Source organism: Vigna unguiculata, chromosome 5, assembly GCF_037176805.1.
Source record: "Vigna unguiculata cultivar grain cowpea cultivar isolate G323 ecotype 2 chromosome 5, ASM3717680v1, whole genome shotgun sequence".
In the NCBI taxonomy this organism is placed as follows: domain Eukaryota; kingdom Viridiplantae; phylum Streptophyta; class Magnoliopsida; order Fabales; family Fabaceae; genus Vigna; species Vigna unguiculata.
In genome coordinates this window covers 6,175,437-6,201,689 of record NC_140796.1, presented here as the reverse complement: position 1 = coordinate 6,201,689, position 26,253 = coordinate 6,175,437, and the positions used below count along the sequence as shown (strand labels likewise).

General features: G+C 33.8%; 4 protein-coding genes and 1 pseudogene across 11 annotated transcripts; 2 read left to right on the top strand and 3 right to left on the bottom strand.

Annotated features, from left to right (window-relative positions):
* Nucleotides 1-2,890: 2,890 nt before the first annotated feature.
* Nucleotides 2,891-4,886, bottom strand: LOC114183860 (sm-like protein LSM6A). Its single transcript, XM_028071019.2, has 4 exons — nucleotides 4,726-4,886; nucleotides 4,247-4,381; nucleotides 3,354-3,467; nucleotides 2,891-3,208 (listed from the first exon to the last, which is right to left on the bottom strand). Exons 2-4 carry the CDS (start codon nucleotides 4,359-4,361, stop codon nucleotides 3,162-3,164), a joined length of 276 nt encoding a protein of 91 aa, XP_027926820.1. The 5' UTR covers nucleotides 4,362-4,381; nucleotides 4,726-4,886; the 3' UTR covers nucleotides 2,891-3,161.
* Nucleotides 4,887-6,541: 1,655 nt separating this feature from the next.
* Nucleotides 6,542-18,516, bottom strand: LOC114184316 (uncharacterized). Of its 7 annotated transcripts, none has more exons than XM_085673923.1 (13): nucleotides 18,444-18,516; nucleotides 12,343-12,410; nucleotides 9,420-9,723; nucleotides 9,134-9,340; nucleotides 8,819-9,049; nucleotides 8,257-8,737; nucleotides 7,971-8,164; nucleotides 7,653-7,888; nucleotides 7,404-7,571; nucleotides 7,222-7,329; nucleotides 7,050-7,125; nucleotides 6,882-6,977; nucleotides 6,542-6,804 (listed from the first exon to the last, which is right to left on the bottom strand). In XM_085673923.1, the coding sequence occupies exons 3-13, from the start codon at nucleotides 9,717-9,719 to the stop codon at nucleotides 6,712-6,714; spliced, it is 2,190 nt and encodes a 729-aa protein (XP_085530049.1). In that variant the 5' UTR covers nucleotides 9,720-9,723; nucleotides 12,343-12,410; nucleotides 18,444-18,516; the 3' UTR covers nucleotides 6,542-6,711. The 7 variants fall into 7 exon arrangements, with proteins under 7 accessions (XP_085530049.1, XP_027927424.1, XP_027927421.1 ...); XM_028071623.2 differs by having other exon boundaries at nucleotides 18,430-18,501; XM_028071620.2 differs by lacking the exon at nucleotides 18,444-18,516 and adding an exon at nucleotides 12,498-12,569.
* Nucleotides 12,575-18,568, bottom strand: LOC114183085 (uncharacterized; annotated as a pseudogene). Its single transcript, XR_014995360.1, has 2 exons — nucleotides 18,430-18,568; nucleotides 12,575-15,776 (listed from the first exon to the last, which is right to left on the bottom strand). The product of XR_014995360.1 is annotated as an uncharacterized LOC114183085 (transcript).
* A 1,325-nt stretch (nucleotides 18,569-19,893) lies between these two features.
* LOC114183082 ((+)-neomenthol dehydrogenase-like) lies at nucleotides 19,894-21,662 on the top strand. The gene is made up of 5 exons (XM_028069935.2): nucleotides 19,894-19,913; nucleotides 20,151-20,397; nucleotides 20,584-20,643; nucleotides 20,931-21,110; nucleotides 21,285-21,662. Exons 1-5 carry the CDS (start codon nucleotides 19,894-19,896, stop codon nucleotides 21,660-21,662), a joined length of 885 nt encoding a protein of 294 aa, XP_027925736.2.
* Nucleotides 21,663-22,760: 1,098 nt separating this feature from the next.
* On the top strand, nucleotides 22,761-26,082 carry LOC114183079 ((+)-neomenthol dehydrogenase-like). Its single transcript, XM_028069927.2, has 5 exons — nucleotides 22,761-22,921; nucleotides 23,048-23,294; nucleotides 24,254-24,313; nucleotides 24,980-25,159; nucleotides 25,281-26,082. The coding sequence occupies exons 1-5, from the start codon at nucleotides 22,902-22,904 to the stop codon at nucleotides 25,656-25,658; spliced, it is 885 nt and encodes a 294-aa protein (XP_027925728.2). The 5' UTR covers nucleotides 22,761-22,901; the 3' UTR covers nucleotides 25,659-26,082.
* The last annotated feature ends 171 nt before the right edge of the window (nucleotides 26,083-26,253 follow it).

The window sequence follows — 26,253 nt, the reverse complement described above, 5'->3', positions numbered from 1 at the left end:
TTTCGGGATTCATGTTTAAGGTTTCCGGTTTTGGGTTTTGAGTTTTGGATTTTGGGTTACGGATTTCGGGTTACGGGTTACGGATTTCCGAATTAGGCTTTCGAGTTACATGTTTCCGGTTTCGGGTTTTGGGATTCGGGTTTCGAGATTTCGGTTTCGAGTTTCGGATTTCGGGTTTGAGGTTTGGGATTTCGGGTTTCGGGTGTGAGGTTTGGTTTTTCGGGTTACGGGTTACGGGTTTCGGGTTACGGGTTTTGAGTTTCGAGTTTTGAGTTTCTGGTTGTGGGTTTTGAATTTCAGGTTTCGGGTATCGAGTTTCGAATTTCAAGTTTCGGGTATCGGGTTTGGGGCTTCGTGTTACGGGTCTTGGGTATCGGGTTTCCAACTCCGGGTTTCGAGTATGCGGTTTGGGGTTTCGAGTTTTGGGTTTGGGGTTTCGGATTTTGGGTTTCGATTTTCAGTTTTCCGATTTTGGTGTTTAGGGTTTAGGGTTTGGTGTTTCGAGTTTCGGGTTACGTGTTTGGGGTTTGGTTTTCGTGTTTCGGGTTTGAGAGTTTCGTGTTTCGGGTTTCGGGTTTGAGGTTTCGGATTTCAGGTTACGGGTTTCGAGTTTCGAGATTCGTGTTTCGGGTTTCGGATTTCAGATATTGAGTTTCAGGTTTGGGTTTTGGAATTTCGGGTTTCGGGTTTCTGATTTTGGGGTTTCGGGTTTCGAGTTTCGTGTTACAATTACAGGTTTCTGGTTACAGGTTTGTGGTTTGAGGTTTCATGTTTCGGGTTTCGAGATTCGTGTTTCGGATTTTGGGTTGCGAGTTTTGGATTTTGGGTGTAGGGTTTGGGGTTTCAGGTTTGGTGTTTCGGGTTGGGGATTTCGGGTTACGGGTTTCTGGTTTAGGGTTTCGAGTCATGTTTCCGGCTTTCGGTTTCGGGATTCATGTTTCAGATTTCCGGTTTCGAGTTTCGAGTTTTGGATTTCAGGTTTCTGGTTGCGGATTTCGAGTTACGGGTTTCCGGATTAGGGTTTCGAGTTACATGTTTCCGGTTTCGGGTTTTGGGATTTGAGTTTCGGGTTTCAACTTTCGGATTTCGAGTTTCGCGTTTGAGGTTTGGGATTTCGGGTTTCGGGTTTGAGGTTTGGTGTTACGGGTCGGAGATTTCGGGTTACGGATTTCTAGTTTCAAGTTTTAAGTTTCGGGTTGTGGGTTTTGAATTTCAGGTTTCGGATTTCGGGTTTTGGGTTTGAGGTTTCAGGTTTCGGGTATCTGTTTACCGGTTTCGAGTTACACGTTTCAGGTTTGAGGTTTGGAGTTTCAGATTTCGGGTTACGGGTTTTGAGTTTCGAGTTAGAGTTTGGGGTTTCAGGTTTGGTGTTTCGGGTTGGGGATTTCGGGTTACGGGTTTCCGGTTTAGGGTTTCGAGTTACATGTTTTCGGTTTCGGGTTTCGGGATTCATGTTTCAGGTTTCCGGTTTCGGGTTTCGAGTTTCGAATTTCGGGTTACGGATTTCGGGTTACGGGTTTCCGGTTTAGGGTTTTGGGTTACATGTTTCTAGTTTCGGATTTTGGGATTCGAGTTTCGGGTTTCGGGTTTCGGGTTTCGAGTTTCGAGATTCGTATTTTAGGTTTCGAGTTTCAGATTTCGGGTTTGAGGTTTGGCGTTTCGGGTTTGAGGTTTGGTGTTTCGGGATGGGGATTTCGGGTTACGGGTTTCGAGTTTCGGATTACGGATTTCTGGTTTCGAGTTTCAGGTTGTGGGTTTGGAATTTCGGGTTTCGGTTATCGAGTTTTAGATTTCGGGTTTCGGGTTTCAGATTACGCGTTTCAACTTACGCGTTTCGGGTTTCGAGTTTGAAGTTTGGAGTTTCAGATTTCAGGTTACGGGTTTTGGGTTTCAGGTTTAGGGTTTCGAGTTTGGTGTTTCGGGTTACGGGTTTCGGGTTACGGGTTTCCAGTTTTGAGTTACATGTTTTCGGTTTCAGGTTTCGGGATTCATGTTTCAAGTTTCCGGTTTCGGATTTCGGGTTTGAGGTTTCGGGTATCGGGTTGGGGATTTCGGGTTACGGGTTTCGAGTTTCGAGATTCGTGTTTCGGGTTTCGAGTTTCGGATTTCGGGTTTCGGATTTAAGGTTTCGGGTTTCGGATTTCGGATTTGAGGTTTGGTGTTTCAGGTTGGGGATTTCAAGTTACGGGTTTCGGATTTGAGGTTTGGTGTTTCAGGTTGGGGATTTCGGATTACAGGTTTCGAGTTTCGAGATTCAGGTTTTAGGTTTTAGGTTTCGGGTTTGAGGTTTTGGGTTTCGGGTTTGGTGTTTCGGGTTGGGGATTTCGGGTTGCGGGTTTCGAATTACGAGTTTTCGATTTAGGGTTTCGAGTTACATTTTTCCGATTTCAGGTTTCGAGATTCATGTTTCAGGTTTCCGATTTCGGGTTTTGGGTTTCGGATTTCAGGTTACGGATTTCGGATTACAAGTTTCCAGTTTAGGGTTTCGAGTTTCAGGTTTTGGGATTCGGGTTTCGAATTTCGGGTTACGAATTTCAAGTTACGAATTTCCGGTTTAGGATTTCGAGTTACATGTTTCCGGTTTCGAATTTCGGGATTCGTGTTTCGGGTTTCGAATTTCGAGTTTCGAATTTCAAATTTCGAATTTCGAATTTCAAGTTTGAGGTTTGGGGTTTCGGGAACGACAAAACTTATTTTTCAAACTTCTTCATCATGAGTTTATGTTTGTTCAATCTAATCAAACCAGAGTTTATGTTTGTTCAATCTAATCAAACCAGACAATCACCGTCAATAATTTGGTGGATTACATATCACATGGGGGATGGTTAACTTTATAGTTCAGACCCATCCAACCAAGTCAAAAACTCCCCTAAGAAGATTTACACAGGCATAATATATAACATAGTAACATGTCATTTAAAAAAACTAAAAGAAAAATCAAAGCGATAGCAGTTTCTATTACAATTTTGAATTTTCAGAGCAGGCTAAAAATTCTACCAAAATATGTCAACATGCATTTTACAAACTGACCATATTGCTTTGCCTTACATATTTAAGGCGGGCAAATCGTCTACAGCAGGCAAGAGTTGAACATAAAGGCAGTCTCGAAAAAATCATACGCGTCTTCCAAACATAAAAGAACATCAATAATCCTATACATTTTACGCCCCCTCTGCTAGAGTCCTCTTTGAGGTACTGATGTATAGAACTGCATCAAATAAAATAAATTTTCCAATTATTTCTTCAATCAAATATCTATTGTGAATAATAAACAATATCTCAATTTTCCATATATATGTGTGAGTCTGTGTGCGCGTGTTTATAATATCATTGCATTTCAAATATTAGTGTACCATTATTTCCTCGGATGAAAGCGTCACCATACTTGTTCTTCAGTTGTCCATTGACATATTCCTCTGTCTGCTCCATTGCAATATTCATATAACCATCTAGACAAGCAAGTATACCTGCGACATTTAGCCAAAAAGAGTGAGCCTACGTCATGCATACACAGAAGCATAACATAACAGATACAAACTATACAGTGGAGAAGACCAATAGGCAAATTCACAAAGTAAATCCTCCATTAAACATTGAATTTGATAATAAATTGAAGGTCATAATTTGAACTACTTTTCCTCGTTTTGTCACTTAAATAATCAATTCCTTTTCAAATACCCACAGAAACGTATCATAAAGTAAAAAACTATGATCTTCAATAGTTAGTGAAAAACGTGTCTATATGAAAAGAAGAACCCAGCGTTTGATATATATATAAAAAAGTAAGTAAATTCCATCCTTATTACTCCAAGTATGCAACAATTTTGGGCATGGCTCAAACACAGCTTGCCCAGAAACCTAAATCAATATACGAGATCAAAATCTAACAATAATTACCATTAGACTAAATGAAGAAGTTTCCTTCTCATCCAATCAACCAAATCATTAGATTTTCTCTCAACAAAGCAGAAAAAGCTGTGGCAAGAAAATATGGACCACGCACAACATATCGATGAATCATATCCAGCCCAGATATACCCATTAATTCACCAATATTTTAAAGAATCATGAGACAACGACTTGCACAAGCACACTAACCCATACATACCCCTTACAAAAATATGACAGAAAATAAACCAAAACATGTCGGCACTAACAGTCTCTAACTTTCTATCAACATTTAGCAAACAATCTTGATCAGCGTATCTAGGGAAGACGAAAAAAAGTAGTAAACGAAGAAAGAAACCTCGGTAATCAACACCGGAATTGAGCTTGACGACAACCGGCCTTCCACGAATGGATTTGAGGAAATCAGCTGGGGTTTTTGTGGTTCCTGATCCTCCTTTCTCTGTTCCACTCATTTTATCTCAACTTCAAAAACCTGACGGAAAAAGAGAATAACTTTAATCAATTACACACTCTGGCACCGTATAAGGCATCCAAGTTCCCTCCTGACTGAAGCATTTTCACAAACAGCTTACGGGGAGTTAAAAAAAAATGGAGTACGCTGGTAATTCTCTCTCGAAATTCTAATTGACCCTCTCTAATTCGGTCTCAAATTAAAGCTCTGGAATTTGACCTCAGCCAGGTGCATAAAAAGGCTACGTAATCCAGATTCACAAAAAGAAGATAATATACAAGAAAAGTAAAGAAAAGAAACAGAAAGAAGGAACAGTGTTGTGATAGTGAGGGTTAAAATTTGAAGAATGGTTTAGAAGGGCGTACCTGAGATGAAGTGAATTGATTTTACACAGCGATCCACTCTCTATTCTCTTCCTCAGATGCTTTTGAAAACAGAGAGATGGCAAAATAAGAAGACACAAGAAACGTGAAAAAAGCCCAAAAAAACCCTAGGGTTTCAAAATCAACCAATCTAATTATCTAACGCTCCTCCCAAACAGTGTGAAAAAGGAACTCAAAATATAAATAAATTTATATTATCTAATTATTTTTTTTCAATCATATTATTGGTACCAGTTTTATTTATGTAACTACAATATTTGAACTTGATAGAAGCTATATATCAACCACTATTAATTTTTTTTCTCAAATAAAATATTATTATGATATAAAAAATATTAGTTTTAAACCGTTAGAAATGAAAACAAGGCCCTATGTCGTCTCTGTTTTCTTCAATTCAAAATTTAACCTTCGTGTCGGAAGTTAACTGTAATAATAATTTAATAAAAATTAGACAAATCATATTTTATCTTGTAAATCAAGCTGAAATTATATGTTTCAATTCAACTCTTTGTCTTTATAATTTTTTTAATATGCAAGCTTAATTTAATTAAATTTTAATATAGAGTGTGGAAATACATTTCTTTTTTAGCATTTTAAAGTCAAACAAGTCTAGTCTATCTTAAGTTAAATATCATCTAATTATTAATACAGAATACTAACATGTTATTTTGCGTATTAAATGATAATAATTATTATTACTACCTCTACTTTATCAGTACCGATTCAACTACAGTTTAATATGAAAAAACAGAACTTTTTTAGTTTCTAAAATCTGAAATTTATATGTTTTTGGTTTAAGAAATTAAAAATTATTGGTAAGAAAATAAAGACGAGAATAAAACATAGAAAAAAGAATAGTTATAAACACGACACAAGTGTCACCTTTATTTTCACAAGTAAAAAAATTGAACCATTTTGGTTTGTAAAATATCAAGTATATATACAATGGAAGTGTTCTATGATCAAATTGATAACGTTCAGAATCAAACAACCACATTTTATCATAACTCAACACAAATGAGATATATGAACTCAATTTTTATAAGCTTGATAAGTTATTGACGTCATCTCCAACTTACAATCTTAACATAATAATTTTATGAGTTTTTATATTCAATTTTCCCATCTCTACTTTATTAAAGAATTATAAGCATGCAAATTAAATTTCAATGACTTGGGGATTGCAAGTGCCGTCTACAATATCCAAATCCAAAAGGAAATCGGTGAACATGTTTTTGTATTTTGTAAAGACATACTTTGACACTGTTCATAAGTAATTACTTTTCTTATACTAATAATTTCTTTGAACAACTTTTACTTGTAATATTCTTATAGCATTCCCACCTTTCACTAGTGTAAAATAGGCTTTTTATACCGATTATAAAAGGCTTTTTATACCGGTTCTAGCATAGGTATAGATGCAGGTGGTATAGAAAGTTTGATCTTTTCTACATCGGTTCCATGACAGGTATAAAAAATTATATTTTATACCATTTCTAAAACCGGTATAGAAAGTCCTCTTGGAAATGGAAAGTCATGTAAGAAAAAATGACTTATTATATCGATTATAGTTCCAACCGGTATAAAACATTACACATTTTACACCAAGTATGACCTCAACCGGTATAAAAAGTGATTTATTATTTTTTTATGAAGAATTCGTTTATGCTTCTTACCACATACCAAACCTGTATATAATTACCCAAAACATCCAGAAAACAAATCTCATTCAATCTAATATTTACTTGAAATAAAATCTAATGTTTATATGAAATATAATACTACTCCAAAACGAATATAAGTCATAAAACACCTAACATCATCTTATATACTGTATGTAATAACCCAAAACATCCAGAAAACAAATCTCATTCAATCTAATATTTACATGAAATAGAATCTAATGTTTATATAAAATATAATACTACTCCAAAACAAATTACTATATAAGTCATAAAACACCTAACATCATCTTATATAAACACTTAAAAGAAACGAAGCCCACTGCTCACGAACTTCCTTCAAGACTCCTTGATCCATTGGAGATGTGTCATTGAAAATCTACACAATGAATAGTTGAGTCAACAATCTTTTAGTGATAAATACTTAAGATGTGATTTATAAATTGTACATATTACCATATCCCATGAGTCAACAATGTTTGCGGATATGATTCTATGCATGTGCCTCATGGTATAATATCCACACTCATAGCTTCCCGGTTGACGTGAGCACTACAAGTTAAATTCATATAATATCATAAATTTGATAATTGTATTTCAACAGTTTGAAGATTAACTACTTACAGTTGGCGCAATGAACTGTAACTTCTTTCTAGAAGTGATTTGTTGTCCCTGCAACCTAGAATGAGCCTCAACCGCTCTGTAAAATTTAATGTATATTGAAATTTTGCCTAATATGGAACTTAGTAAAATTAAGTTATATAACACAAAAAATAAGTTAATAAAAAAAACTTACGCTTGTAAAGTACTTTTAATTTTCAGAGTGTTAGGCTTCTTGTGTAATGAACACAAAAGAACCACAACAAACTTCTGAGGAAGAATTACCAACAACTGCCAATGACCCCTACAGATTCAAATACCATTATATACAATTAAGTTCTACATAAATATAATTTAATGTATAAAAGACATTCTTACTGCTGCAAATAAGGCGCTAAGTACACTTCTTTTTTCCCAACATCAAATGCCTCTAATAGGTACTTTTGAACCTCTTCACTTTTATTCCCAACACCTTGAATGGCAATAGGATCAATAAATCCATATATGTGATCATTCTTCTTCTCAGTGCATCTACGATGTAAATACCTTAAACATTGAAAATAAATAATATAAGAATAACATATTGAATATATTCAAACTTCATAAAAGTAATAAAAGTTTACTTACAACAACCAAAGTTGTATTACTGATATACATAACATATCAGTGCCAGAGAGAACTTCAAAAATATCCTTTTGACATATAAAAAAAGGGGTGTTGAAGGTCCTATTTGTGGCTTGGGGAGACATTTCTAATTGTATAGGTTGCAAGGCGATAGTCGCTGCCATTGCACCAAGTCGTTCTAGAATTGTCTGTTGTGGTAATGATTCATTCACATCTTCCTTTTCTTGTACTCTAATCTGCTATACATATTTAAAGTATTAAATAACATTAGTATACACCGATGTAAATAAATGCATAATTAAAACAAGTAAGGACAATTACCTCCTTTGCAATTACTTTTGCTAATCTAACTGGCCAAAGGATAAAATTTCCAGGGGCCTGCCCCACTGTCTTAACCTCTTGAGTGGGCACTGGGACTGGAGCAGTAGCATCTCGAACATCTACAACCACTACTCTCATCATATCATCTGCAATGGTTGCATGGTGTATGGTTGACCCCAATGCATACATTTTACCTAAGGTAACCAAATAATATTTGTAAAATAAATAAGACAATATAGTTAGGCTAAAACAAATACATGCAAAACAATATAATTAGACAAATTACCTAAAGCCACCAAGGACTGCAGGAGATCATCAATGAACAACTCGTAATCTGCATCACCAATGAGAGAAGCCTCTTCAAGAGGAACATCACAACTCCCCTTTGTGCTTACACAAATAATAGAAGGTTGTTGATGAGGATTACAAGGTTGGGCTGAGGGAGAGGCTAACTCTGCTCTCATGTCTGATAACAATTGTGCCTTCATATCAAAGTACTCTTTCTTCATCTCCTTCTTAATCTCCTCCCTAATTTCTTCCCTCATTTGTTCTCTCATTTCTTCTTTGATGGACATGATAACTTCCTCATTGATATTTACTTTATTATGATTAGCTGATGGAGGACCAAAGAATTGACGGATGCCTACAAATTTTCCAACACCACGAACACGTCCAGGATGCTCTGGACGACCAATGGCAACTGCCAATATGTCCTCACGCCCCTGTGGAATGAATGATCCTTGTGTGCTTTGCTCGACCAGTTCATCCTACAACACAAAAACTTTAAGTTAAGATTAAAAAAAATATATTAATACACATCTAAAAATAAATTAGTTTGAGTTACTTACAATACGCCTAGCTACGCTTTCTGTTTCTGCAGATATGTAATCCCCTGTTGGTTTTTGACGAGCTCTTTTCCATTTATCATGGCGAGGAGGATGAGTAACAGTAGTCCCACTGGAATTAGAGGCAGATGCCTCTTTCATCATCTTCTGCTCCAATTTATCATAACCCCCACGAGACAATCTATGGGGGTGGACATTCTTTCTTGCTATCTCTTGTGCAGCTTTCCTCTTAGCCTATGAGCACCAAAGTATAAAGAATGATTTATTTTAGCAATATGTTCAATTAAATAGTTAAACCTACATATAATATGAATTTACCTGAAAGACAGGATTTAATCGCCTTTCCTTAAAAGCCTGCCATGTGTCTTCATCAAGGAACGGATACTTCTCACAAGGGTTTTTATCACTTAAGGGACCATAGATATAACGACTTGTAAGGTCCGTCTTAAAACCCTTCCATCGTTCCCCAGCAAATGAAATCCATTTCGTCCTCAACAGATTACTATTTGGGACATCATATGTGACCTGTATAATAAGAATGGATTACATATGTTAAATATCAGTTATATGTACGTAATAAATTATATAAGTTAAGATTTCATACTTGGACACTTAGCCAAATCTGATTCTTTACTGTCTCTGGAACATGGTCCCAATCATCTATAAGAATGGATGACTTGCTCCTACCAAGCAAGGCCACATAGCTGGTGAATTTTGTGCTATTATCTCCCAAAGCTTTACCAGTTTGCATATCAAATTGGATAGGCAATCTTTGATCCGCACTACGACTGACTGTTAACTCCCTCAACCTAGTTCCACGCCTACCATTTTTTTTGGTACATGTATGAATCTTGTCCCCACCTTGTGAAGGTGGAAGGTCACCAAATGGTGTGTCACCGGGCATTTCCCTATTCAAATAAATAATTGTTAGTGAAAATTAATAAATAATTTCTATTTAACATTTACATGCATCAATTAGTCTCCAGCTAAGTCATCCACAAACTCAATACAGTGAATCATCAACAAAAGTAATGAAACTCGGGGTATTCCCTCAAACTGATAATAAATCAAGTCAATAACTTTTCTTTTCAATTTCACAAACTAAACTTAATCTCTGTGCCAGATTGTAGCTGCATTAGCAAAAAACTGTTCAGTAATCGGGGAGAGTTGTGACTATGTAGGTCAAAAAGTAAGTGACAAATAAGCATGACAGATGATTCTTCAAAATGAATTATAAAGAAGTACTGCTAACATTTTTACGTATCAATTTAGACATTTATAAAAATGTTACTAGAACATTTTGTTAGGGGAAGATGTAGGAAGGCAAGTAAAAAAGTTTAAAACTAGAACATATAAGCATAAGTAAATGAACAGGTTTTGAACTGTTAGCAAAGGATAAAAATTTTGCTATTGAAGTGATTTGTACACAAGTCCAAGGCTAGAAACACATTGGTAATTGTCATCATGCACAGGTGTAGATCATGATGTCGTTGAAAATTTTATTTTGAGAAATAAATAGATGAAATTGAATGACAAAAGGATACATAATGAACAATAGACTTATAATATCAATTTCAAAATTTACATTGGATGTAACAGAGGAATCAAGACAAGAAAAATGATTAGAGTTGTGTACTTACTATCAACTGGGATCTAATGTGCTTAAGAGATGAGAAGTCTTTATTTGGATGGATTCTGGAAACTTCAATGAAAATAATTTAATAAACGAAGATAAAAGTACATTTCAATTATCAGCAAAAGAAAAACCATCTGCAAGAGAATCGAAAAGAGAATAAGAGAAACAAATAAGGATATGTTAGAGGGTGTGGGAGTGTTTATTTTTGTTTTAACTCGTACTCTCAATTTTGATAAGCATGCATACAATGATACAAATGCATGGCAAAACTTAATCATGAGAAGCTTAGTAAAAACAGTAATGGTGAGTTAGAGCATGATTGTGCTCTTCGGTCTTCTTCCGTACTCAACCTGGTGAAAATTTTAGTCTAGACATTGAAACATCTTAAGCCCTGTTTTGGGTGATTGTGAGTTTTCAATTCAACTGCAATTTTCAAAACAAAATGCATTTAGCCAAAATGGAGCTGGAATAATTTTTCACTTAATTTTGAAACACATACACTATCATCATTATTGCTACTACTACTATCGTTATTTCTGCCAAAATAATCATCATCTCTACTACTAATATTGTCTTTGTTTCGAGACTTACAACTGAAAACAGTGCTGAAAAACTAAAATCCATTCTGAATGAGGCCATAGGACATTCGTTCAAATTTTAAAAGAACTTTGTCGGTGACTTTTTGCAGTCTTAGCACCTTATGATGATGTTTGCAATTAAAAACACTGCAACTGGCATGATTGGTATATTGAAATATTGATATTTTAGAGAGGCTGTAGAAATAAAGAAGCGCGTGGATAATTATTATTGTCGTTATTATTATAATTTTAAAAGTTTACTTCATGTTGTAACAACAAAAAGAACAATAATATTATAATACCTAAATTTTGATAATTTTCTGAATTGATATATTTTAAAAGTAAGTTTGGAATATAGAAAAAATGAAAAATTACTTAAAAAATATTAAAAAATAATAACTTAGATCGTAAAATAAAGTTGTGAAAGTATAATTTTCTCATTAAAAATTGAAAACTTTTATCCTTTATCATTGTCTCATGTTGGCTAGCCCACCATGTTTCAACTTTTAAGCCATAGACACAAAAATTCATATTCAGATTCATCACTCTCTCTCTCACACAGAATGGTTTTGTGTTGTGGGCTCCCATTCCCATTCCCAACAAGTTAAGCCTCACGGACACCATCATCACCTTATCTCTCTTCCTTCTTTCTCTTCAGATTTAAATTTCCTATTACATTATTATGAATTAGTGTTTTCATAGTTGCATGTAATCTGAAACTAATGGACTTAACTTTGTTTCTATATTCAACTTAGGTATATTAAATTAATATACATATTTTATGTTAAAAGGTAGTACACGTACTTAGATGTAACAGTTTCTATATATTACAAAAAATCTTTGATCATATTATAATTTTTTTACAAAATATTATCACCAGATTGTAATTTATTTTTTATGTATAAAAGACAAAACTGCCGGGAAACAAGAAAAGAGTTAACTGGTGAATAAAAAAAGATGATTGCATCATCATCAGCCATGAAAGAAAATATGAGAAACATGACATCCCATGTTTTGCCAAACTATCTGTGCTGGGAAATTTGTCTCCCAGAATATGTGTTCCTCAGAAATTATAAACCTCTGATTTCATCAACTAGCTAGAGCATATATATATATATATATATATATATATATATATATATATATCTTAGGGCTAAACCACATAATCTTAGTTGAACTCATATTATCTACCTACCTACCTTCCTATTTATCTATCTGCTATCTATATATTCACATAAAAAATTGATATGCAACTTTAAGGTTTTAAAGAATATTCACGTAATCATATAAAAAAAGTAGAATATAAAAGTTACCTGAAAGCAATGGATATTAGGTTATCTTGTTTGTAATGGCTTCAGATCAAAACTTTGAACCTACCCACCTATGAAGAATATGAAAGAAATAAAGATGAAGTGAACCACATGAATCGTAGTTTTTAAAACAATGAACAAGAAGGGATAAAATGTACCAATTAACTTGAACTGAGAAAGATGAAGAGCGTGAAGAAAAGTCACACACAAGTTTATGTGCACATAAATAAATGGGTCAAGTTAGAATGTTCTCCCATAACCCTTCATTGTGGCCATCACGTACGGCATGAACATCATCTACATCATTGTCGACATTCAAGGTCGGCATATTTGATGAGAAGGATGGAGTTTTGCTAATATCAAGTATCAATTCATCATTGTAATCAGTATAATGTAGGGTTCTGCCTTGGAGAACCACTGACCATCTTTTGTTAGCGGGATCAGTGACATAAAACACTTGTTTTGCTTGAGATGCCATGATGAATGGCTCTTTAGTATAACCTTCCTTTTCTAGGTCAACCAAGGTAAAACCTAGATCATCAGTCTTCACGCCAGTATTACCATCAACCCACTTACATTTAAAAATAGGTACTCTGAAACTTGTGTAATCTATTACCCAAATATCTTCAATTACACCAAAGTAGCACATTGAGGCCATAATCGGATATTTATCCTTTGAACTTGAGAAATGCATTGATTCAGCTACAACCATTACTCCACTATTCTGTGTGGTGCTTTTTTCATCTTCGTCTTTTGTATGAAATGTATAATTGTTTATATCATACCCACTCCAGCATAAGACATCATAGTTTGGCTCACTTGCTAGCCAATTTAATGTATCAGAAGTTGTGTTGTCATTTTGAACCTATTGTTTGAACCACTTCAAAAAAGTTTTGTTGTGCTCATTAATGACCCACTTTTGAGACATTCGTGGATTATTTCTCTTCACAATATCTTTATGAGCACTTAAATAAGGGATGACTTCTTTAGTGTTATTCAATAGATATAAATGTGCTTGGAGAACTTCATCTCTACTCAGAGTTCTAACTTTTGCACTTCGAGTACCCTTACCAGCACCTCTTTCATGGTAACGAGACTTCGGTACCCCTATAGCTTCAACTTGTGATAAGTAGTTTGTACAGAACTCAATAGCTTCCTCTGCAATATATCTTTCAACAATTGATGCTTCTGGACGATATTGGTTCTTTACATACCCTTTCAATATCTTCATGTATCGTTCAATAGGGTACATCCATCGTAAGAATACTGGACCACAAATTCTAACTTCTCGGACTAAATGAATAATCAGATGGACCATAATATCAAAGAATGATGGAGGAAAGTACATCTCCAACTAACACAATATGAGTACAGCCTCATTTTCTAACTGATCCAACTTCTCAATATCGATAACCTTACTACATATTGCATTAAAAAAGAAGCACAATCTTGTTAAGGTATATCTAACATTCTTAGGCAATATGCCTCGAATAGCCACTGGTAGAAGTTGTTGCATCAATACATGACAATCATGAGATTTTAACCCAAGTAATTTTAGATCTTTCATGGATACAAGTCTTTTAAAATTGGAAGAGTAACCTAGTGGAACTTTCACACCTTGTAAAATCTCACAAAAACTTCTCTTCTCTTGTTTAGACAATGTGTGACATGCTGGAGGCAAGTATGTTCGCTTACCATATGATTGTGGAGCTAATTGTTCTCTTATACCCATTTCAACTAAGTCCAAACGAGCATTTAGACCATCTTTCGTCTTGCCTTGAATATTGAGGAGTGTTCCGATAATACTATCACACACATTTTTCTCTACATGCATAACATCTATACAATGTCTCACATCAAGCACCCTCCAATATAGGAGATCAAAGAAAATTGACCTTTTCTTCCCCAATGTCTTTCACACGCTCATACACTTGTGACCCACTTAAAACCATTGGAGCTAATTCATTTTCTTGACACCCATTAAATGCTTTCTTCAATTTACGATATGGATGGTTTGTACTAAGAAATCTCTGATGTCCAAGGTATACTGTTTTCCTTCCATGTTGTAGTTGATGGTGACATGTGCCTTCTTCACATATAGGGCATGCTTTGTGACCCTTAATGCTATATCCACTTAAATTACCATATGCTGGAAAGTCGTTGATTGTACAAAATAACATGGCATGCAACTTGAATGAATCACTAGTGTACCCATCAAACATATCAACACCCTCCTCCCATAACATCTTCAAATCTTCAACTAATGGGGTTAAATAAATATCAATGTCGTTTCCTGGTTGTCTTGGACCCGAGATCATCAAGGATAACATAACATATTTGCGTTTCATGCACAACCAAGGAGGTAAATTATAAATCACTAATAGAACAGGCCATGAACTATGTTTACTGCTCAAGTTACCATATGGATTCATTCCATCTGTAGCAAGTCCAAATCTAATGTTCCTTGAATCATTGGAGAAATTTGGGAACATGGAATCAATTTTCTTCCATTGCAAACCATCTGCCGGATGTCTCAAATGGCCATCTGTTGTACGTCCATCTGCATGCCATCTCATGAGTTTTGCATCATTTGCATTGCTGAATAAACGTTTCAACCGTGGAACTACAGGAAGATACCACAAAACTTTTGCTGGAGGACCCTTACTATCAGATTCAAACTCACTATGTTTCTGTTTGTATCTTGACACCCCACATCGTGGACATTGATGTAACATGGCTAACTCCTTCCTGTACAAGACACAATCGTTTGGGCATGCATGAATTTTTTGATACTCCATACCCATCGGACACAATATCTTCTTCGCATCATAATTGCGTGTTGGCAACGTGTTACCTTTAGGAAGCATGTCACTCAACAACTCAAGTAATTCTGTGAAGCTTTTATCAGTCCACCCATTTCTTGCCTTCACATTGAACAATTTTAATACCGCTGACAATCGAGTATACTTAGTGCATTCTGCGTACAGAGGTTTTTCTGCGTCATTACACAAATTGTCATACACATTCGCACGTTGAAAGGAATCATGTCCAATATCATGAATCATTTCCTCCATTCGATCATCCATCTCTAAATCAACTTCTTCTGCTTCAGACACATCTACACTTGGCATGTCTATTAATTCACCATGCCATATCCACTTTGTGTAGCTCTTTAAGAAACCATCACAAAGAACATGCTCCCGAATAATGTCAGTTGGTAGTTTTCTCTCATTCAAACAATTAACACACGGGCAGTAGAATTTTCCATTATTATCCAGAACATTCATATTTGCAAATTCAAGAAATTCTTCCACTCCGTTCTCATATTCATTTGTTGTGCGTAAAAAATTTATCCAACTCCGATCCATTGTTGTGTGTATAAATTAACACCACTGCTTTTGGTTAGAGCTCAGAAACAGCCAAACACGTAGTCCAATCTGTGAACTCAACACTACCACCATTTAATATAACATAACAACTCATTTGACTTTGGAACAGTTCACACAAAGGAATTCTAAGCAACAAAAATTCTATGAGCACAAGTTATATAACTCATTAATGAAGATAGAACAAAAGAATCTCTCAAACAGTTCAACTACAATTTTTATTGATAGTAGACATCATAATTATGGGTCAATAATCCAATTATAGGTAACTGATTTGACTCCTATGATATATCAATATCTAAATTATTTTCTGTTTTATTTAAAAGATATATGAATTATTATAAATTTCAAAAATTGTTATTATTATTGTTGCTATATATCTTTTATCATAATGGTTATAATAAAACCTATATAATAATATATTTATAAAAGGGGAGTATTACAAAAAATTTAGATTCGATCTGTATAGTATTTTTGTTTAATGTAACTCTCTTATTAATTCAATTAAAGATGATAAATTATGTCATTTCAGATCCTTTCAATTCACTATTAACCCATCACAAGTGAGATGGGGAAAATAGACTTATTACAATTATGTGAACTTAATTTTGACTCGCAACCAAATTTCAAAAAATAAAATTGTTATTTTTTACTTAATATATATATATATATATATATATATATATATATTATAAGACTTCAATTTATAATTAATATTTTTAATAAGATAAATTAAAAAGATTATTGTCTTTACATATTAAATTAATTCATAATTAATAATAGAAAATTAAATTAAAGGTGTTGATTAATACAAATTTTTTTAACTATTTTTTATATTAAGGTATAGTTGAAAATCATCCAACTCTCTCAAGTTGGCAAGTTATTGTTAGGTGAGTTTATTTGACACTTCTATATTTAAGCAACAGCTAAACACTTCAGTATTGTTGAAATTTACTTATTATTTATTTACTCTTTTTATTGATGATAAGTATTGTTTTACTTCATTATAGTTTCTCACACCCTCAGATGGTTTCCATAAATTTAAAAACAGATTGAATTTTTTATATTTTCTAATTTTTTTAATTAGTTTGTACCATTACTAATAGTAAATTTCTAGAAACTTTTTATTTTATTTGCAGTAAGAAATTATAGTAGCGTGTTTTCCTATGTAGGTGATGATTATGAACATGTGTTGTTTATTAAGACCTAAAATAAGTGGGTGGTGCATATTAATGTATAAATACTGCTAGACCACCCTTTTACTTTCTTCTTCTTTCAATTACTTATTTACCCCATTGAGTTAATTTAATTAATTTCATCAACCGTAAAAAATTTCCTGTACCAGACTTAATTTGCTTTAGTTTCACTAAAATAAAGGCATAGAAGTAAAATGTCAGTGACAGTGATTATTGGCAAAATGTCACAAAATCAGAGGCAGAGAAACAAGATATTACGCTTGAGTTCAAAGTATATATACATATAGGAAGCTACCTCAAGTCTCAATCTCAAGTGTTAATCACAACAACTTGTCATGGCTCTATACAGGTTCTTTGGAAAGCACAGTGGGTATTATTGGGGGTGGTGTTTGTTTGATGAACTCAACTAACAGGAAAACGAGCAGTGTTTCTCTGAATCTGTGTTTGTGCTGCAATCTATCCCAACTTTGTTTTGAATTGTAGTTTTCATCATGTACCGAGAAAAAGGTAGGATGATGAATCTTTTGCTTCTAAAAAGACTTGGTCTCTATAGTCTCAATTCCCGTGAGAGTGAGCTATACTCATTGTATCCGATACAGAAAAGCAGTGGATACACATATACATATATACTAACTAGTTCGTTTTCAGCTTTTTTTTTTTCCTTTTGCCTCTCTTCCAACAAGTACCCTGTAGCTACCACTTCGAAACTGTTTCTATCACTCTCCCCAAACAATGCAATGAAACTGAAACAGTCACACCCCCCTCTCCCTCTCTCATATAAACTGCATCTACATTCACATTCACAACAACTTGCATGCATATATATAAATTTTAATAAAATGTTCTATTATTATTCATTGTTTAAACCAATAGAATTGAACTAGTCTTGGTATTCCTCCATTGATGTGAAGTTGAGCAAGAAGAGACTGTATTCAGAGTATCTTAGTATTATTCAGCCTCAGGGCTGTTGCGGGAGACTGCATTTTGCTTTTGGGAATGCCTCAGGGCTCATCCACTATTCTCTGCTTTTAGGTGTTTAGTCCTTTATTTTTAATTTCTTAAGTTTTGCTACCCATGTTATTTTTAAGTTTTATATTCTTGGTATATTTCATCACAGAGAGACATAGCTCTATCAGGTTTCAAATAGACCTGGGTGAGGGTGACTGCGAATAAAATGTTATGAAGAGGAATGTACTATAGTTATAAAGTTGCAGAAAGGTCATGAATTATTGAAGGTGATAAGAGGATATGTTTATTTGCAGAAAGGTCTATCATTGCTGAAGATTCAAATGGATAAATGTGACAGTACTAATAATGTAAGCAGAGTGACTCATAGGGGACAAGATTTTGTATATGCTTCCTACTTTTTATGTTGCTGATGTTAGTGAATATGAGCCAGTTTTTATCTAATTTCAAATATTCAGCTACCTTGTTGCACAAAAGGAAGAAAAAAAAGAAAAGAGATTCAGGGACAAGAGATATACAGAGTAGTTATATGAAAATTTTACCAGTTTACACCTACCACTAGGATAGTGGCATCACAACTCCTGCAGATATCCCCCAACCAATGTCTGAACAGGTGAAATTGGACGCTTAGCCCCTACAGAAGCTGACCCCAAGGCTTTCAAGTTATTCAATGCTTCTTCCTTGATTGATTTCACTCCTTAAGACTTGAATTTCTAAAACCACAAAAGTTAGCAATTAATAAAAAATAAAAAAACTCAGGAGAATTTGGACTTTTAAAAAAATAATACATACATTCTTATATACTGTCATCTAACCATCAAGCATTGAAGAAAACAATATTGCTTCAGGAACCATGATAAAACTATGGCGTGATTGAAGAAATTAAATATTGAATAAACTGATTAAGGGAATTCTATTATCTTAGCATAGATTCTATAGAAACAACAACTTGTGTGGACAATCATCAACATCATTATGTTTCTTCTTTACTAAGTATATAGTTGATATTAATTCAGGCTAGCAACATGAACAGTTAGGGTTCCATCAGTTAGCAGTAATTAACTAAAGCTAGTGATATTACTTCAAGCTAGCAACATGATGAACAATTAGGGTTCCATCAGTTAATAGTAATTACCGGTTAGCAACATGATGCTAGCAAACGAAGAGCACATAAACAACACGCGAGGGTGACGAGGTGACTTCACATGGTGACGGCGACTTCGTAGGCGACTCCGCACGGTGATGGCAACTTCGCAGTCCACTTCGCAAGCGACTTCGCAAGCTACTTCGTAGGCGACCGGTGACGGTGATTGTTGGAAAGTGGAAGCGACAAATGTTGGAAACGAAGAACTGTGTTAAGGTATGCTGGAAACGAAGAATAAGGAAAGGGAAGCAACGAACTATGTTTGAAACAAATGTTAAGGAAAGGAAATGAACGAAAGAAATGGAAAATGAAAAACATACTATGCCGGTCAAAAGGTCAACAAGTATAATATCTTTTTTAAAAATTAAAAAAATAATATATATATATATATATATATATATATATATAAAATTTATACCAATTTTAGCTATAACCGATATAAAAAGTATTTTTCAATATTGCTAAAAATGTCATCGCGTTAATTTTTATACCAGTTGAAAGTATAATTGGCATAAAAGATCTCACATTATTTACAAAATTGTCATCCGTCTCTTGTTTTATACCTGATAGATTTGAACAGGTGTAATAATGTAGGTATAAAAAGCTTATTTTGCACTAGTTCGTTAATTATGATAGTGAAGACGGCAATTGATTCCAATCATGCAGTTGAAAAACCATAACATGATACATTGTAATTAACAAACATCCAATTAAGTGTTGTGTGTATTTCTTAATTCTTATTTTGAACAAAGAAAAAGGCCAAAGTTGGAGAATCACTGCTTATTAATAAGGTTCATCATTGTGATGAATTGAACGAACACACTGGTAGTAGAAAAAGTTATCACCTTGTAATTTCTGTGCAATGGGAGAGGAAGCAAAAAGGTTTAACTTTTGTTTCTGAGTATATTAGACTGACATCTGAGACTTTTGTTTAACTTAAGTTTTTGTATAATATTTTCAAACAACTAAGAACTAATGTAGGACAGAAAAAGAAAGAATATGAGAAGTAATTTGAGAAATTCTGAGAAAGTATCAATATGATTTACTCTTTTTTCTACTAGCTGAATAGACTTTCTAAGTTCTAAGCACATAGTAATTACTTTCTGAACTATCTTTCAGGTATGCTGTAGTGACTGGAGCAAACAAAGGGATTGGTTTTGGGGTGTGTAAGAAGTTAGCTTCAAATGGGGTTGTGGTTGTGCTAACAGCTAGAGATGAAGAGAGAGGTTTGAAAGCAGTTGAATCACTGAAAGAGTTTGGTCTCTCAGACCTTCTGGTTTTTCATCAGCTTGATGTGAATGACCCTGCTAGTGTTGCTACCTTAGCTCATTTCATCAAAACCAAATTTGGGAAACTTGATATCTTGGTTTGAATCATAATTGCTCATTTTTCTCGTGTTAGTGTAAAACTCTTTGATTGTCATACAAAGATACTGAGTTATACACCTGAAGTATTTAAAGTTCATATTACAGTCAGAATAATGTATCAAAATTTTAGGAACTTCTTCTTCACCATGTTATGCAAAATTTTCACTCTTTTGGTACTGATGCAGGTGAATAATGCAGCTGTTACTGGGGGTAAATTATTAGATGGTGACGCTTTACTTAGAATGGTTGGTTTGCTTCTTCTTCTGTTTCTTAATTAATACAATTCCATTTTATTAATCTATCTACTCCTGTTCTGCATCAAGCTATAAAATGTTGTACTCTAAAGTCAAGTATAACATATTTCTGAGTTAGCTAGCTAGATTAAGATCACTCTCCTCATTACTCAAAATCAACAAGTTATGTGTTCATTTCCTTGTTATAGAGCCATGTACAATGCAGGTATGTTCCATATATTAGTCTCTGTGTATTGTAATGGAGAAGAAACTAACTATAAATGTCATATTTGTTGTAGAGAAATGGTGAAAAAGTTGATTTGAGTGAAGTAGGGTATGCAACTTATGAGTTAGCTCAACAATGTGTAGAAACAAACTTCTATGGTGTGGAAAGGATAACAGAAGCTCTTATTCCCCTTCTACAGTTGTCTACTTCACCAAGAATTATCAATATTTCCTCAAGAGCAGGGTTCTTGAAGGTACATTTAGGCTGCAACTCTTCTACAGAAAACAAATTTATTGTTCTAATCTTATATTACTATTTTATATTTAAAATGGTTTTATTCTTTTAGTAAATAGAATAGAAATTGGAAAGTGACATATGATAGAGCATGTTAAGGTGGCTTATTATTTTTGTACTATGATTGTTTCAGAACATACCTAATGAGTGGGCTAGAACAGTGTTCAGTGACATTGAAAACCTTACAAGAGAAAAAATAGATAGGGTACTGAAAGAGTTTCAGAAAGATTTGAAGGAGGGGTTCTTGGAAATCAAGGGTTGGCCAACTTTTGCTCCTGCTTATACAATGTCAAAAGCAGCTTTGAATGCTTACACAAGAATTATGGCCAAGAAAATTCCACATTTTCACATAAACTCTGTGTGCCCTGGCTTTGTCAAGACTGATATGAACAACAACACTGGACAATTGAGCATTGATGAAGGTTCTGAAACTCCTGTAATGTTGGCACTGTTGCCAAATAGTCTTCCTTCTGGTTGCTTCTTTTATCAGGGTGAAGTAATACCCTTTTGATCATTGAAGTAAAATCCATTTATGTAGCAAAAAGTTCTGAATAAGAAGTAAGTAGATAGTCACGAAAACATTGATTTAGTTCTATGCAGAGTCTACATTAAGGCTATTTTCTACATCAAATTTATGTAGGTTCTGTTTCAGCAAGCAAGCTTGCAACATGTTTGAGGAATAAAATTTCTGTGCCTTCATGCTTTTCTGTGTCTTACAGTTTTCTTCAATACACACCAGACAGTGGAATTAATTAAGAACAACTTCTGCATAGAATTTCATTATTAACTTATTATTCCTAAGGAACCATGTAACAGTTGATGAAGGGACTGCAGTTACTGAGTGGCTGACCATGTAACAATAGATTTGAATGTGTAACTCTTTTAAATATGTTTAACATGATGATGTTTTTCAATCAAATAATGATAAGAACTTGAAATAATATATCTATTTAAATATTAAGTATATTATTATTACTATTATTATTAACTAGCGAACACATAGGCGCGACAGTACATGTGTATTCGTATTTTTTAATTTTTAAAAAATTTAAGTTGAGATAAATAATAAATATATAATTTTTAAAATAGTTGTTAAATATAAAATTAAAAAAAAATAAAATATGTAAAAAGAAAATTTAAATAGTGATTTAAGACAAAAGAGATTTGTAAAAAAATGATTAAAATAAATTATTTATAAAATAATTAATTTTTAAAATAACTAAAAGTAAAACGGATATTATGAAAAAATAAAACATTGCTATAGAATAGATAATAATAAATTTTAGTGTGATATAAAATAAATTGAGCGGTTAATTATGAAAAAATAAAACATTTCGCGTTTTATAAATCTGGGCACTTGTATGAAATCTAAGTAAATTAATTTCTAATATTTATTCACACGAAACCATTACTAGAATTTACTAATAATTTTTCAGTTTTGAGAAATAGGATGGAAGAAGTATAAACCAGAGATAACTTTAAGATGCCAAAAAGTTTTTTTGTTTTTGCAAATAATATTATCAAGTAAGGAAATTTTTTGTTTTCAAAATAAACACATTAATTTCTTAGAAAATAGTAAATAAATGGTGACTTTTTTTCCCAATATGAAAGTCAAAGTAAGTCAAAGTCCAGATGTGTCCTATCCAGAAGTAGTAGAAAACTTTGACATAAAAGAACAGAGCAGGTGAACTTACCTCTTAAAAAGTGGTGTTAAATTTCAAAAAGCTCACAAAGATTTGTTGCATCAACAATGGCAGCAGCAACAACAAGGTACACGTTTCTTCAAGTCTCAAATAATCCATATTATATGATGCCCAAATTTTAATCAATCATAGAATAACAAAGAATTTTAAGTGCTTATTTTTCCAAATTTTGATGGATTGATGTATGTTACAGGTATGCAGTTGTCACAGGAGCAAACAAAGGGATAGGATTTGGGATTTGCAAACAATTGGTTTCTAATGGTGTCACTGTGGTGCTAACGGCAAGGGATGAGAAAAGGGGTATTGAAGCTGTTGAAAAACTGAAAGAGTTTGGTGTGTCTGACCAAGTGCTGTTTCATCAGCTTGATGTGACCGACCCTAAAAGCATTGAATCCCTTGCAAATTTCATCAAAACCCATCTTGGGAAACTTGATATCTTGGTATGATTAAGTTTTACCATCGTATTATATGTTTCCACATCCTTTTTTCTTGTGCTTCTACTCGGATGTGACTTGATATATTATCCTGTGTGTTAAAAAGAGAACGCTATCACAAGATGAAGATTATTGTATGGTTGTATGGATTAAGATGGTAATACTGTAAAGAAGGGTTGGAATTTGACGTTTATGCAATGAGTTGGTGAAGTTTGGAGGATGAAATACAGTTTCAGCTATTGATATGAAAATTAACAGTTTAAATTATAACATCTGCAGAATTTGTTACACATGGACTGATATTTTGTTACAGTGTTAACCCTTAATTTCCAAACCAAGGATTATAATTGCATTTCTTCACAAAGCCAAGTCGTGAATGAGAAAAAGGTTATTAATATTGTAGTTTTTGGTAAAGAAAATGAAATCCATATTCTGGTCATTCTGTACAAATTTTAAAAGCAGGAAACAGATTGAAAATAATAATACTTTTATAATTAAGAAATGAAATTTAGTTTTTTCGAATGCTTAAAATCAGTTTCAAAAAATAAAAGTAAAATAAATTGATCGCATTTTTTAATCATTTTTGGAGATTTGGGTCCTCTCTTTAAGAAGAGAAAGACAATTTGTTTTTGTTATATGATCAACCATGCTAGTTTCTAGTAGGACATAAATTGTGTATTTTCTTTTTCCCAATAATCCGGCCATTTATGTTGTTTAAGAACAGGGGAGCATCCAAATCCTCATTTTTGGAAGTTCATTGTGCTTCATGACTTCATCCCTATTCATATTCATAATTGAAATTTATAGTTAACAAGCACTTGTCCTGCACCAACTCTTAGATCAGTTGGATCTTACTGTTCTTGTGCTGTGTGTTCTCTAGTATAGTTCATTTTTCTTCCCATTATCATACATACACTAATTTGGAATTTGGAATGAATATTGATTAATGTTTGAATTCTGATTAGGTGAATAATGCAGGAATAAGTGGAACTAATGTTGACCATGATGCTTTAGCTGCTGCACGGGTATGTATTCCTAGTTATATAGAATATTTCCTCTGTCTTCTAACCTGAAAGCTGAAAGTTTACTAGGAAATGTTAATCTATAGTAATTTGAGTGAAGGCTTGAGTTAGGACATAACTGATCTGTTGATCTAGTTTGTGAATGGTTTTCTGAAATGTGTTGTCTTCAGCTTTTTAGTGTGCATAGACCATAATGAGTCAAATTTTAGCACAATTTAACACTTATTAGCATAAGATCCATTATGGTTGAGCTTTTAATCATGATAATGGGCATAATCTAACGTAAGTTTCCAAACTATATACTCACTCTTAGAATTTGGATTTGGACTTCACCCTAAAGTTAGCATGAGAGTTTAGGGTTGTTCTTAATTTATATACGTTATTTTGATCATACCACCCCTAAGTTATTTTTCTTTGGTCAATGATATTCTCGTATCCATGTTTCTATGTCATGTCTGTTATAAACATTTATTTCTCCAAGAAACAACTGGGCTAACATATATTATATTCAAATTTCTTTGGATAGTACTTAGTCTTTGTTCTTGCAAAGGTTTATTCATGAAAAAGACATATTAATCATAAAAAGCCCTGTTTTTTTTTTATTATTTAAAGATGTCTGCCCCTTTTTGCGATATGGAAAGAGGTTAACTTTCTTCTCTTTGACTACAGGAAAAAGCTGACAGTGTCGATTGGAGAAAATTCGCATATGAAAATTATGAATCTACAGAAGCATGCATTAGAACAAATTACTATGGAGCCAAATTAATGTGTGAAGCATTTATTCCCCTTCTAGAATTGTCAGACTCACCAAGGATTGTCAATGTTTCCTCCACCATGGGGAAGTTGGAGGTATATGTGACTAATATGCATGAACTTGTTACTGTGTCTGGAATCACAATCTGAGTAGCCAACTTTTGCTATGCACTGTTCTTCAATCATTGTGATGTATTTGATGCTGTTGTTCATGCAGAGAATACCAAATGAATGGGCTAGAGGAGTCCTAAGTGATGTTGAAAGCTTAACAGAAGAAAAAGTGGATGAAGTTCTGAAAAAGTTTCTAAATGATTTTAAAGAGGGTTCATTAGAAACCAATGGGTGGCCACCTGGGCTTTCTGCATATATAGTCTCAAAAGCTTCTTTAACTGCCTACACAAGGGTTCTTGCCAAGAAGCACCCATCTTTCTGCATCAATGCTGTTTGCCCTGGTTTTGTGAAAACTGATCTCAACTTCAATATTGGTTATCTTGGTGTTGATGAAGGTGCTGAAAGTGTTGTAAGGTTGGCTCTGCTACCTAATGGAGCTCCTTCTGGTCTCTTCTTTTATCGAAGTGAAGTTGCATCAGTTTGACAAAAGGTTTGCTAAGCAGTTGAAGAGAATGAATAAATAACAAGCTATGTGTCATGTTAGGACATGACACATTTCTACCCATCATTACTGAGAACAACCCTACAGTGAATTGCATCAAGCTATTCTGCATCAAGCTATTAAATGTTGTACTCTGAAGTCAAGTATAATATATTTCTGAATTAGCTAGCTAGATTAAAATCAGTCTCCTCATTACACTGCAGGTATATTCCATATATTAGGTCTCTGTGATGGAGAAGAAACTAATTATAAATGTCATATTTGTTGTAGAGAAATGGTGAAAAAGTTGATTGGAGTGAAGTTAGGGTATGGAACTTATGAGTTAGCTGAACAATGTGTGGAAACAAGTTCTGTTTCTGCAAGCAAGTTCGCAGCATGTTTGAGGAATAAATTTTTTACGCCTTCATGCTTGTGTCTTACAGTTTTCTTCAATACACACCAAATAGTGGAATTAATAATCACGAACAACTTCTGCATAGAATTTCGTTATTTATTATTCCTAAGGAACCATTTAGCAGTTGATGAAGGGACTGCAATTACTGTGAGTTTGACCATTCAACACTAGATAAAGGAATTT

Excerpts from the sequence above, each read along its gene's own strand:
- LOC114183860 (XM_028071019.2), bottom strand. The coding sequence starts at position 4,361 with ATGAGTGGAACAGAGAAAGGAGGATCAGGAACCACAAAAACCCCAGCT. Across the intron at positions 3,468-4,246 it reads TTCCGGTGTTGATTACCGAG|GTATACTTGCTTGTCTAGAT; the intron begins GTTTCTTTCTTC and ends TAAATGTCGCAG. Across the intron at positions 3,209-3,353 it reads TTTCATCCGAGGAAATAATG|TTCTATACATCAGTACCTCA; the intron begins GTACACTAATAT and ends TATTTGATGCAG.
- LOC114184316 (XM_085673923.1), bottom strand. The coding sequence starts at position 9,719 with ATGCCCGGTGACACACCATTTGGTGACCTTCCACCTTCACAAGGTGGG. Across the intron at positions 7,889-7,970 it reads CAAAAGTAATTGCAAAGGAG|CAGATTAGAGTACAAGAAAA; the intron begins GTAATTGTCCTT and ends AAATATGTATAG. Across the intron at positions 7,572-7,652 it reads GTAATACAACTTTGGTTGTT|GTATTTACATCGTAGATGCA; the intron begins GTAAGTAAACTT and ends TCAATGTTTAAG.
- LOC114183082 (XM_028069935.2), top strand. The coding sequence starts at position 19,894 with ATGGGAGAGGAAGCAAAAAG. Across the intron at positions 20,398-20,583 it reads TTGGGAAACTTGATATCTTG|GTGAATAATGCAGCTGTTAC; the intron begins GTTTGAATCATA and ends GTACTGATGCAG. Across the intron at positions 21,111-21,284 it reads CAAGAGCAGGGTTCTTGAAG|AACATACCTAATGAGTGGGC; the intron begins GTACATTTAGGC and ends TGATTGTTTCAG.
- LOC114183079 (XM_028069927.2), top strand. The coding sequence starts at position 22,902 with ATGGCAGCAGCAACAACAAG. Across the intron at positions 23,295-24,253 it reads TTGGGAAACTTGATATCTTG|GTGAATAATGCAGGAATAAG; the intron begins GTATGATTAAGT and ends AATTCTGATTAG. Across the intron at positions 25,160-25,280 it reads CCACCATGGGGAAGTTGGAG|AGAATACCAAATGAATGGGC; the intron begins GTATATGTGACT and ends TTGTTCATGCAG.